This window comes from Eriocheir sinensis, chromosome 9, assembly GCF_024679095.1.
Source record: "Eriocheir sinensis breed Jianghai 21 chromosome 9, ASM2467909v1, whole genome shotgun sequence".
Lineage (NCBI taxonomy): Eukaryota > Metazoa > Arthropoda > Malacostraca > Decapoda > Varunidae > Eriocheir > Eriocheir sinensis.
Genome location: NC_066517.1, coordinates 10,412,566 through 10,425,790, shown reverse-complemented (window position 1 = coordinate 10,425,790; position 13,225 = coordinate 10,412,566). Strand labels below are relative to the sequence as shown.

The window sequence follows — 13,225 nt, the reverse complement described above, 5'->3', positions numbered from 1 at the left end:
CCTATCAACATCTACCTTTACTTCCTGCTGAAAGTACGCCTTCATACAGCCTGTGCCTATGTGGGATGACCGTTCCAATCCCTTAAACTACCGCCCTATAGCTTTACTTTCCTGTCTATCTAAAGCTTTTGAATCAATCCTTTAACCGGAAGATTCAAAAGCACCTTTCCACTTCTGACCTTCTATCTGATCGCCAGTATGGGTTCCGCAAGGGGCGTTCTACTGGCGATCTTCTTGCTCTCTTAACTGACTCTTGATCATCCTCTCTTAGCCGTTTCACCAAGACCTTATTGTTGGTTATTTATTTATATAATTTTACACAATATATAGTATATGTTTTGATAAATGGATTGAAAAATAAAAATGACTGATTGAATGACTATCACCACTACTACTAAAGGGTGGAGGCCTGGTGGAGAAGACAGTGCCTTCCAAGATGTGGGTGTGCACGAAACAGCCCCCAGCCGGTGACCCTGAGAGTAGTCAATTGACTGTGTTCCTGCGGCTCTTCGACTACCTGGACGGCAAGAATAGCAGAGGTAAGAAATCCTCTTCATCTTCATACCGCCAATACCTCTTTCCGTGGAGCAGTGTTTAGCACGCCTATGTACACAGCTACGACTCCGCGGGAAAGGTAACAGTGGTAACATGAATGTCACATTTGCCCTTTATGCCGGAGTCTTTATCTTCCACAGGTCAAAGGTTAATGTTATTGAGATGAACACCGAGGCCACATGTTGCTTAGCGTATGCTTCCACGTTTACCTTCACCTTACTGCCACCATCATGACCACTATCACTGATGCAACTTCTTCCACTGATGCAACCATTATCACCCTCATCACCACAACTTTCATCTCTAACACTGCCACTTTCTTTCCGTCTGTGACTACCACTTGTACCGTCATCGCTGACACTCTCCTTCCCTCTTTATCTTTTACCACGACTCTTGCCAATACCACCATCACTACCATCCTTACTACTACCTCTTCCTTACCATCTATCACCACCACATTTTTTTTCAATAAGGACGCATCAAGTTATCTCTATAACTAAACTGACTTTTGTTACTCTTTAAAGCATCCTAACAATTTTTAAAATTAATTTTACATCTTATTGCAGCTGCTTTTTATATAACTGATACCATATTTATCTATCAAACTGGAGTAAATACTCCTTAAGGAATTTCAAGCAAAATATTCAGGAGAATAATGTTATTCTTATTTGGCATGGTTTCCTTTGGTACTTGGTCTATGCTTTTTCGTTACATGAAAATACTTGCCATCTCCACAACTACTGTTACTTCATAACATCAATACCATGCATGTTACCACCAATTCAACACCTTCATTCCTGCCGGCGCCTTCACTTAATGCCTCCTTTCTTTGCTGTCTCTCCATTCAACCCTCCTCGCCTCTCTCATACTTTCTTTTCTCATCTCGCCTCCAGTCCTGTTTCCTCATTAACTTCATTTATTATTTTTCTTTATCATCTTCCTTTATCATACATTATTTCTTAACCTCTTTCTACTCCCAAACCTTTCTCATTACTGTACAAACTTTCTTTCCGCCTCCTTCCCATCTTCTATTCTACACCTTTCCTTTCTGTTATTACTTGGTGGCTTGTAATCCCATTCAACTAACTTGTTATTTAATACGTCCCCATTCAATTACTCAGTGTTGTTAGATTCATGCGTTCACCCACCACTACTATCACAAATCTCTACCACCACAACAACACTCATATTCCCATCATTATCAGCTACCACATCATCATCACCACAACCCCGATCTCCAACACCCACCCTTACATCATCCACCACTGTTATCTCCCTCCCCCCACTAACAACCACCACTACCCATGCTTACCCGCCAGAGGAGCGCCTGCCAATGGGTGTCCCTGTGTCTATCAGCGCTGAGGGCACAAAGGCCTCCAGGAACCTCACCGCCTGTTTCTTCCTGCCCGAGAAAGTTCAGGCCAATCCGCCCACACCCACCAACCCAGAGGTTTCTCTCGTCAGCCGACCCAGCCTCACCATCATCACCAAGTACGTGTGTGCGTGTATGAGGGGTAGAGGGAGAGGGGTGTGGACAAGGATTCTTGACTCCGTTGGTGTAGGACTGTGAGGGAGAGGTGTGTGTGTGTGTGTGTGTGTGTGTGTGTGTGTGTGTGTGTGTGTGTGCTGTTTCTTTCCAAGTGTGCAGTAAAATCTAATGTTATGAGGGTGTAACCTTAGTGAATATAACCATCGTATACTAGGCCTTGCATATAGTGTAAACTGAAATCTGCAGATTGTTTATTCATATATCTACGTATTGATTAGTTTGTTGGATGATTAGTTAATTATAGTCCGACACAAATATGAAGTCAGTTTGGGTGGGGCCACAACCTCTTCACAGAGCTGCTGCATCACCCCAATACATTACGCTCTGCACTGATTTGTCATCTACGTACTATTTGAAGTTGTGTATCGTTTATTCTGTCTAAATAATATTAAATAATATTTGCCAGCACTATGGCCACGGAACTCCCCAAGCGGGTCCCGCCCAAACTGACTTAATAGCCAAGTCGGACTATAGTTGACTGGCTAGTTGGATGGTTGACTAGTTAATTTATATTTTTTGTTAGATTGCTATTTGGTTATATAATATGCAAGTCTACATTTTTTTCTGAGCAAAGAGAAAGCAAAGAGACCCACAGACCCACAAAAGGATACACAAATATATGAAAAGACCACACGAGGCCAGTCGCTCCACACACAGCAGCTTAGAACACATAAAAGATTGAACACATAAAAGATATGCCCTTGACACACATAGGGCCCTGACACACATAGGGCATACAACAAGCTACCTTTGTACTAAGATAAAAAGTAAAGGGTCCAATAATTAACAAAGACAATTTAATGTTCAAAGATGTCTTGAAATTGTTAAACTTAGTCAGGTAGAAAAGGTGGGAGAGTGTTCTGCAGCATCTTATCGAAAAATATAATGAAGGAAAAATACAAAATTAAGTAAGAACAGCATAGGGGCAGCTTCACTATAATATTTTAAGAGTATAATGATGAAGGGCGGATGGAGGCATGGAGCAAAAATTTCAGTGGAGCAATATCAGAAAAACAATCTTTTATGTGTTTTAAGCTGATGTGTGTGGAGCCTGGCCTCGTGTGGTCTTTTCCTATATTTGTGTATCCTTCTGTGGGGCTGTGTTGCTGCTGGGAAAAATATAAAACTTCTCAAGAATGGAGTATATTTCAAAGCATTCATTTCCCTTCATGCTTTAAAGACCTCCTATTTTATGGTTCTAAGCTGCATTGTTTTAATGCTTAGCTACCTTTTATTCATATAATATTCTTATATATGAGTTTATCTGTGTGTGTGTGTGTGTGTGTGTGTGTGTGTGTGTGTGTGTGTGTGTGTGTGTGTGTGTGTGTGTGTGTGTGTGTGTAATTCACCTCTTGGTATGCTGCGGGTCTCTCTCGAGACAAAAGCTGTTCCCCTACGGACCAGCCGTTCCCCTACGGTGTGTGTGTGTGTGTGTGTGTGTGTGTGTGTAAGGTGGTTATGTGACCGTGGAGGCGTTACTCACCCTCACGATTGTCCGTATAGTGAGGAGTCTGTATCTCTCAATGCGTGCTGTGATCAGGGAAAGTGTTGTGGTGTCGAGTGGGTCGGGTGAGGGTAGGGAGTGAGGGTGGCAGCAGGTGTTAATGTATTGTATTACAGAGGGACCTGCCTGTGTGTGTGTGTGTGTGTGTGTGTGTGTGTGTGTGTGTGTGTGTGTGTGTGTGTGTCAAAGAGAAATAAAATATGAATAAATATCCTCTTGAAATAAAATTTCAATTTTGTAGTTTTGCTTCAGTTTGGACATTCTACGTACTCCCAGAATTGTAGGAGATATGACACTATAGCTGCAGGAGTTACTCCGGATGCACTGATTTGTGTAAGGAATACGCTGGGCACTCAGTTTTTTATATAGGAATTGTGCCGGATTCATGTTTTTTGTGTAGGGAATATGACGGACTATGTGTAGGAAATGTGACATTATTCCATATTCTGTACTTGTGTAGATGTGACTACGCCCCGTGTGTGTGTGTGTGTGTGTGTGTGTGTGTGTGTGTGTGTGTGTGTGTGTGTGTGTGTGTGTGTGTGTGTGTGTGTGTGTGTGTGTGTGTGTGTGTGTGTGTGTGTGTGTGTGTGTGTGTGTGTGTGTGTGTGTGTGTGTGTGTGTGTGTGTGTGTGTGTGTGTGTGTGTGTGTGTGTGTGTGTGTGTGTGTGTGTGTGTGTGTGTGTGTGTGTGTGTGTGTGTGTGTGTGTGTGTGTGTGTGTGTGTGTGTGTGTGTGTGTGTGTGTGTGTGTGTGTGTGTGTGTGTGTGTGTGTGTGTGTGTGTGTGTGTGTGTGTGTGTGTGTGTGTGTGTGTGTGTGTGTGTGTGTGTGTGTGTGTGTGTGTGTGTGTGTGTGTATGCAGGTTGCTCATATTTCCAAAAGCAAAGGAGGAGGAAGATTATATTCGTGGGTAGGTTTTCCAGACATTATTATTTTTTCTTGTTTTTTTTTAGAAATAGCGATGTAGGTTTCCTCTCAATAAACATAGTAACTTACAACACGAGTCTTATAAACATGGTAATTTGGCAAGTTATATAGATTGATGGATTTTACAGGTCGTTCGGAGGCTACGCCAATTCCGAGGAAACCTGGGACGCAGAGACGGACAAGTTAAGGAAGCTGGTAACCGCTTCTGGGCTGTCCTTTGACCCCAACGTTGTATATTGGTGAGCTGCCCTTTTTTCTTGCTGCTACTTATGGGGAAACAAACACCAGTAATAGCAACAATGCTAAAGCAAATAACACTATCACCACAACTATTATTAACATTACTATCATACTGATCCCTACAAATATCATTAATGTAATTATTATTGCAACATTTACTCTTCCTCTTCATCATCACTGTCACAGTACTTGTCTTCATTATCATCCCAGTCATTATCTTCATTATAATCAGAGAGTAGGGCGGTCAGATACCTGCCGTAACGGGTGCAAGCCACTGCCAGTGAGTAATATATTGGTGCTGAGGGGGTGTTGCAAGCCCATGAAAGACCCTCCAGTGTCCTTGCTTTTCGTCTCCGCTTTGTCTCCAATGAGAGCCGAGAGTATGTTAGCATGTTCTCTCAGGATAAATTCTCATACTATCTACACCAAACTACATGCACTTGACACATCATTTCAAAAAAATAATTATCTCAAAGTAAAGAAAAGTCAATCAGCCTTGGAATATCTATCTGGGGAATGGACCAGCAATGTCCCAAGGTAGGACCCCACTTCCGGTGACGACCCAAACAGGTGTCTTAATAGCACCTCCAACTTTCTCTACTCTGACCTGCAAATTTCGGGGTCTCTCTTTACTTTCTCTTCCTAACCGAAACGTAGGTCTCTGAGGTAGTTAACAGTAAAAAAGAAAATATCAATTCCTATTTTATCTTAAATTTCAGCTGGATGTTGCAACGATATCACATGTTCTAGTACTTACAACCTTAACTCTTCCTTTTTTTTTACCATCTGACAAACATTTATTGTCATTCTGTCACTCAATCCATTTGCTATTTATCTCTTACCTAACTCCACCATCTATGTAAAAATTCCTTGAATGCTTGAATTCGAAAGTGAAGCACATCGTGGCTTACACTCACTTCGCAAAAATTGCAGTCTTTGGATATTTCAGTGTTCACCACTAGCTTTGGCTTTCATTTGTTGACCAATCCAGTGACTGATCAGTGGCTGACCAGTCTAGTTAAAAAGTTAACAAAGATTGTTCAGAATCTTACAAGTATCCCGGACCACATTGGAGGCACGCCCAACACTCTAGACCTTTTTCTAACTTCTAATCATTTAATTTAATCTGTAAAACGAGCATCTTAGATTAATTCCTCTGATGACAACACTATTTCCGCATTGTTCTATCGCTCCTGTACAACCTATAAATCCACCGAAGAGGCGGTGCTTCTGACATTACGCATCTGCTCGATGGGATTACCTGAGGATGTACTTTCCCGATTTCCCGTGATATGATTCATGTTTCAAGGTGCATGTTTAGTGCATTCCGGAACCGATTATCTCTGGGATATATTAGATATACTCCACGTACTTTCTCTACTCCTTATGCTAAAAAGCCGTGGTTCAATCACACTTCTTCTCGTGCTAGCAGAGAGAGAGAGAGAGAGAGAGGTAAATAGAGAGAGAGATACACACAAATATATATATATATATATATATATATATATATATATATATATATATATATATATATATATATATATCCCATGTCCTCACTAACCGTTTCCCTTTTGTCTCATCAACACCAGAGAGCAGTTCAGCATGCTCTCTAAAGACAGTTCCTCTCTCTTTCTACACCACACTACATTCACACAACACACACCTTTTCCCAAAATTCAAAATTCAAAATGGCGAAAAACAACACTGCCTCGGAGTCCCCGCCTGGGGGGGGACCATAAATTCCCCCAGGGAGGACTCCCCTTCTGGCTGCCGACTTGAGAGGTGTCCTGATAACTCCTCGAACCTCCTCCTTATCAATTTCTGCAACATTCGTGGTCTTCGTTCTAATTTTCATTCTGTGGAACATCATCTCTACTCCTCTAAACCTCATCTTCTCTTCCTCACCGAAACACAGGTTTCTGAGGCTACTGACAGCAACCTCTACTCTGTTCCCTCCTACTATCTCTATCCTAAATTTCAATCCAAAGCTGGATGTTGCGCCTACGTGCGCAACGACATCACTTGCTCTCGTGCCCACGACCTTGACTCTTCTGAATTTTCCACCATCTGGCTAAGACTTCATTGTCATTCTATTACTAAATACATCTGTGCTGTTTATCCCTCACCTAACTCTACCAACTATGTAAAATTCTTTGACTATTCATTTGACTATTCATTTATCCATTTTTAAATGTCTATCTGATCGCCAGTACAGGTTCCTCAAGGGTAGTTCTGCTGGTTATCTTTTTTCCTAACTGACTCTTTCTCATCCTTTCTCAACCGTTTCGGTGAAACTTTTGCCGTTGCGATTGACTCATCAAAAGCTTTTGAGAAAGTCTGGCATACGTCTTTACTTTCTAATCTTCCCTTCTACTGTTTTTGTTCCTTTCTCAGTACTTTTATCTCCAGCTTCCTTTCTCGCCGTTCTATGGAGTGCCTTCTATTGTCCTTAAAAACTGTCCTTCCGTGCTGACACCCTGGCGGGTCAAACTATTTTCTCTCCTGCTGGAAGTACGCCTTCATGCTGCTTGTGGCTAAAAAGGGTCACCTGTATGGGGATCCCACGCCCACAGCCCTTTTGGAAAGACTCAAAGGTTTTTCGCCTGGTCAGCTCCCTTTCTTTCACTAACTCTTTTACCTCTTAAATTCTGCCGTAATACTACTTCTATATCTGTTTTCTACTAATACTTTCATGTTAGTTGCTCTTCTGAACTTGCTAACTGCATGTGTCCACTTCTATTGCCTCGCTGCACATTTTTTTTTTCCTCTAGTACACCCCTAGATTTTCCAAGCAATTTACGGAAGAGTTAACCAGCGTCTTCATTCTCTTATCCCTTTCGCCAGGGAACATTGGAATTCTTTCATGAATTTTTTTTTTATAATCTTTTGGAACTCTATAATTTTCCTTCTGGGGAGCAGCAGTATTGCGTTTTCCACCGCTTTTGTTTCTCCTTGACTGTTTTATGTAAAAAAAAAAAAATAACGTCAATATTTTCATAATTTTCTTTATACTGTCACTATTGCCAGTATGAGCAAGTCAATGGAAGGCTGTTTTAATCACACTATCAAAAATAATGAGGCAGCTCACAAAAGGTATCTGAGCCATTCATCTACTAACAGTTACACTATATTTATGCCTGAAATCGTGCCTGAGCTTTTCTTCTACTCATGAAAGCTTCCGTTAATATAATATGCTAATCTTGGTAAATTTAATTATTCTAGGGATTCCTAGCACCTAGCCAAAAATATGTCCTACAACTTTACTTCGTCTTTTTCACACCATTTCATCCTGGTGGCACTACTGTCACATTTAACTGTAAAGCTGAACTCCTCACTCAGACTTTCCATGAAAGTTCCATTCCACTTTGGACAATACAGGAAATTTTCCTCATACTCATCCCTCCTCCAGCTTAATTGTGTGTGATAATAAACTTGTTAATAATAAAGTTTTATATGCCCTTTCTACTACTACTACTACTACTACTACTACATTACTATTACTACAACTCCTCCTCCTCCTCCTACTCCTCCTCCTCCGCCTCTTCCTCCTCCTCCACCTCCTCCTCTTCCTCCTTCTCCTGCTCCTCCACCTCCTCCTCTTCCTCCTTCTCCTGCTCCTCCTCCTCCTACTACTACTCCTCCTCCTCCTCCTACTACTACTACTACTGTTGCTTAAATTACAGGTTCACGGAATAGAGGGTAAAAGGGTCAAAGCGTGGCTTTTGCAATAGGAAGCAAAGAGTGCAAATTAATGGTAGAAGATCTGACTGGGGCTGTGTTACGAGTGGGGTCCCACAAGGTTCGGTATTAGGTCCACTTTTGTTTATCATTTACATCAATGACTTAGATACAGGAATTAGTAGTGATGTCAGTAAGTTTGCTGATGATACCAAGATCGATAGAGTAATTGAGTCGGATTAGGAAGCTAATATTCTCCAAGATGAACTAAACAGATTGCATGACTGGGCGGATAAATGGCAGATAGAGTTCAATGTAGGGAAGTGCAGTATTCTGAGTGTAGGTAGGAACGACCCCTCACATAACTATTGCTTAAATGACACTCCCATAAGCAGGTCTGGGTGTGAGGGGGATTTAGGGGTCTAGTGAGCTCTGATCTCCGTCCAAGGGCACAATGCATTCATGTTAGAAATCGAGCAAACAGGGTACTGGGTTTTATTTCAAGGACCGTAAGTAACAGAAGCCCCGAAGTCTTCCTCAAATTATATTTAGCATTAGTTACACCTCATCTTGATTATGCAGTTCAGTTCTGGTCACCTTACTATAGAATGGATATCAAAATGTTAGAATCGGTGTAGAGGAGGATGACTAAGATGATTCAAGGGTTACGAAAAGTTAAAACTTGCTTTCTCTAGAAAGGCGATAAGGGGGATATTTATAAGGTTCTGTTGGAAGAGAACCTGGTAGGACACGTAGTAATGGGTTTAAACTGGATAAATTCAGATTCAACAGGGCAGAAACATCTCCAGTAATGGATGTCTTTCTCTTTTGATTTTGCGGCGCCCTTGTCATTAAACCGCGAATTTTGAAAAATCTACCGCTTTGGTGAGAATCGCCATAACTCCCTTATTTCTGAGGTTACAGAAAAGTTATTGGTATCAATCGACGGCACAATGCAAGGGCTATATTTGTTAATTAGCTACCAGGTTTGAAAACCGACTCGAAATGGTCGAAAATCGAATAAATTCGTAAAAAACGACTAAAAAAAACCGTATTTTTGAGTTCCCAACCTTGAGACCCACTCATGTTTTGAAAATTTCAAAACACTTATTTAACAAATGATTTATCCCTGCCAATGTGCTTTCCAAAATGGTGCATAACATTTACCTACCTCCAGTAGTATCGTCGCTAGAGCTCGAAACGTAAACTCAGTCGAGAGCGATTTTGACGAACTCCAGACATTTTGCCGTTTTTGCCTAGTGTGGCCTTACTATTGCCTCTAGAAGGCTGTATAGTTGCTTGTAGCCCCTCTTGGCAATGTCGTTTGACCTAATCGAAGGAGGTTTCGATAGCTCGATTCTAAGTTCGTCGTCGAGCCGTCACAAAATAGCCTTTTTTCGGCCCTTTTCAAAGTCGCTCTCGACATGGTTTACGTTTTGAGCTCCAGCGAAGAAACTACTGGGAATAGGGAAACATTATGCACCATTTTGGAAAGCACATTGGCAGGGCTAAATCATTTGTTAAATAAGTTTTTTGAAATTCTAAAACAATGAGTGGGTCTCAAGGTTGGGAATTCAACAATACGGTTTTTTTCGAGTCGGTTTTTTTTTGTGTTAAATTATTCGATTTTCGACCCTTTCGAGTCGCTGTTCGAGCTCTGTCGCTAATTAACAAATATAGCCCTTGCATTTTGCCGTTGAATGACACCAATACCTTTTCTGTACCCCCAGAAATAAGGGAATTATGGCGATTCGCACCAAAGCGGTTGATTTTTCAAATTTCGACGCTTAATGACAAGACTGGGGCAAGTGTCCGTTCCATATGTAGCCCATAGGTTTCACTGAACAGGGACATAAGCAAAAATTGGTTTACTAACAGAGTGATAGATGAGTGGAACAGGCTGAGCAGTCATGTGGTGAGTGCCAATACAATTGTCACATTCAAAAATAGATTAGATAAATTCATGGACAGTGATATCCGGCGGGGTTAGATTCACGGGAGCTTAGGTTCAAAAGAGCTACCTCGTACAGGCCTACCGGCCTCTTGCAGGCTCTTAAGTTCCTATGTTCTTATTTTCTTATGTAATACTGCCGTTACTTCTACTACTACGACTACTACTACTACTATTGCTGCTGCTACTACTACTAGTATACTACTACTACTACTACTACCATTACTACTACTACTACTACTACTACTACTACTACTACTGCTGCTGCTGCTGCTGCTGCTGCTGCTTCTACTACTATAGTTTTTTTTTTTTTTCAGGAACGCCTACGACCCGCCCCTGAAATTTTGGGGGCGCAGAAACGAGGTGTGGCTGGTCAGAGTTTGAATCTTATAAAGACAAACGTTTTGGGCCGTGTGGCTGCAACCTGTGATGCATATATACATAACTTGTGTCATGAGAATGTTACGGATCAACAGTATTTTTGAAATATGAAAACTAGGACTTAAAAGCAGTAATGCACTATGTCTTGTAATACTAGCGGCATTATTTGAAAGAAGCAATATATTTTTTATTCTGATGTTTTCAGTAATGAATTTGCATTGCTGCAATCTTCCAGAGATATTTTGTAATAAATTGAGTCTTTGCAATACAATAAATAATTGTTTACATATATGCATATTTTTACTTGAAATTACCCTTTATGTAAGTAATAATAATGAAAAAAATGAGTGTGGTCAAGTTATTTATTACCATAGTAATAATCACAAGCGACAGACATGTAGAATTGTTTTTCGTGGAATGGTCTGATGAGAAAGCTCTGACTAGCAGACCCAGCTATGAAGCATAGCTATATGTGCATGGTCCAGCGAGAAGATTTGAAGACTAAATATCACTTAGAAGTAACTATTACATCACGCTATTAAACAAAACTCAAGTCAAATGCTCATAAGTAAAGGTTACAAATGTATGTTCAAGGTGAAAAGTAATGTAATGGCTAACATGAATTATTTTTTGATGAGATAAGTTTTTCAGAGATTGTAAGTGAATTACTAGCTTCTTTGTTTTGTACTTAAAAAAAACAGTCTAAAGTACATAGATTGACATCTTTAAATACACTGTAGGTAATTAATTCCCTATCTAAGGACCAAAACACACGATGGAATTTTGATAGCGTACTTCTGGATGGAGGGTATAATAAATTATATTTTTGGGTATGGGCATGTTGCTGTAGTCGAAATATAATGATTTTTCTTAAGTAATTAATAAATTAATTAGATTAAACTGTTTGTGTAGATAATGAGCTTTTAATAAATGTAAAGATGAAAATATCTCCTCAGTCGAGTCTTATTTCTCTTTACACTTAGATGCTTTCAAAATTGTTTTTTTGAGCCTTAGTGAAACTATTTAGAAACGATGGCCGGGAACAGCCTCATATGGATATACGACACATCATTTAGGAATAACAAGTGTGTAGTACAAGGTTGACAGTGAATCGTAGGTGAGTTTGTCGGATGTGATACAAGATGCCACAAATTGTACATAAAGTAGTAAAAACATGACATATGTTTCTTCCAGTTCATATGCTCATGAACTTCAGCACTTGAATGTCAGCTGGTCACGATGAAAAATTTAATTTTTGTTTATTCTCACACGAGCCATATGGTGTACAAAGGATTATATTGGAATAACCTAAGGTGCGTTTTATTCTTTTTTTTTTTTTTTTTTTTTTTTTGCGTGCCAGCATATAGCGCCGGTAGGCTTTCTTGAGGGGCCTAGATGGTAGGCGGCCCCAGCCCGTCATGAAGCAGGCAAGTATTTTATAGTGGCGCCATCTTTTTTTGGCTCATGTTGCCCCCCCGAAGCTCGTTCTTGATTCACTTGGACGGCTTCCTCTAGAGTCCGTGTTGATGGGTGGTCTTCAGGACAGCATGTAGGTAGTCTTAAGCCACTCGGCGGTGACTGAAAAATCCCAGGTGGTAGCGGTGGATTCGAACCCGCGTCGTCCATCACGCGGTGAATGCGGGGCCTGCACGCTAACCACTCAGCCCCAGTGACTTGTTGATATGTAATTTCCTTAGAGCTTATTATTATAGTTTTTACGTTTCGGCCTATGGTTCCGGTAGGCTTTCTTGGTGAGGCCTGAAGGTCGGCCCCGACCCGTTATGGCACAGACAAATGTTTATAGTGGCGCCATCTTGCTTGGCTCATGCTGCCCCCGTAGCTCATCTTTGAGCCTCTCTTTTACAGACAGAATCTAGAGTCACGGTTGATAGATGGTCTTCATGACAACATGTGGGTAGTCTTAGGCCACTCGGCGGTGACTGAGAAATCCAAGCGTGTGGTGGCGGGCGGGACACGTGAGGAAGGATACTTTGGGCTTTAATTATATCACTTATGGCAGTGGGCGCCCCTACCGAGATGAGTGAACTTGAAGAGAAAGAGATGCTCTATACAAAGCTCGACTCTATGAGCTGCTGATCCACCAATAGACGAAACTCCATCCTCTCTTGCGGAGGTGAGAGGTGCGGAAATTGAAGAGTGGATAGGCAGTTGGGGTCTGCAATATCAGTGCGCAGATGTTAAAAACCGGGGGTAAAGTCATCCATGGGTTGCGTGCAGTACTATCTGGCTTGTGGCAGTCCAGTTCCATTCCTCTTGACTAGAAAAGGATCAGTTGTCCGTATCCAGAAAGGGCAAGGGAACCGGCAGGACTGCAACAATTGTAATGTGTATATTATAATGTACATGTGTATGTATGACTGTACGTGTGGCGACACCCGGTCGGTGTCGCACAACAGGATGTCTAACAACACGTCGTGTTTTT

At 41.2% G+C, this 13,225-nt stretch overlaps 1 protein-coding gene across 2 annotated transcripts in view; it reads left to right on the top strand.

The window, feature by feature from the left end:
- LOC126995910 (heme-binding protein 1-like) overlaps positions 1–11,069 on the top strand; it is a 34,329-nt gene extending 23,260 nt beyond the window's left edge. For both annotated transcript variants that reach the window (XM_050855803.1, XM_050855804.1), the window contains 4 exons: positions 401–539; positions 1,875–2,046; positions 4,661–4,771; positions 10,719–11,069. In XM_050855803.1, coding sequence (XP_050711760.1) covers positions 401–539; positions 1,875–2,046; positions 4,661–4,771; positions 10,719–10,785 — 489 coding nt within the window. In that variant the 3' untranslated portion in view covers positions 10,786–11,069. The remainder of the gene's footprint in view (positions 1–400; positions 540–1,874; positions 2,047–4,660; positions 4,772–10,718) is intronic.
- Positions 11,070–13,225: the final 2,156 nt, after the last annotated feature.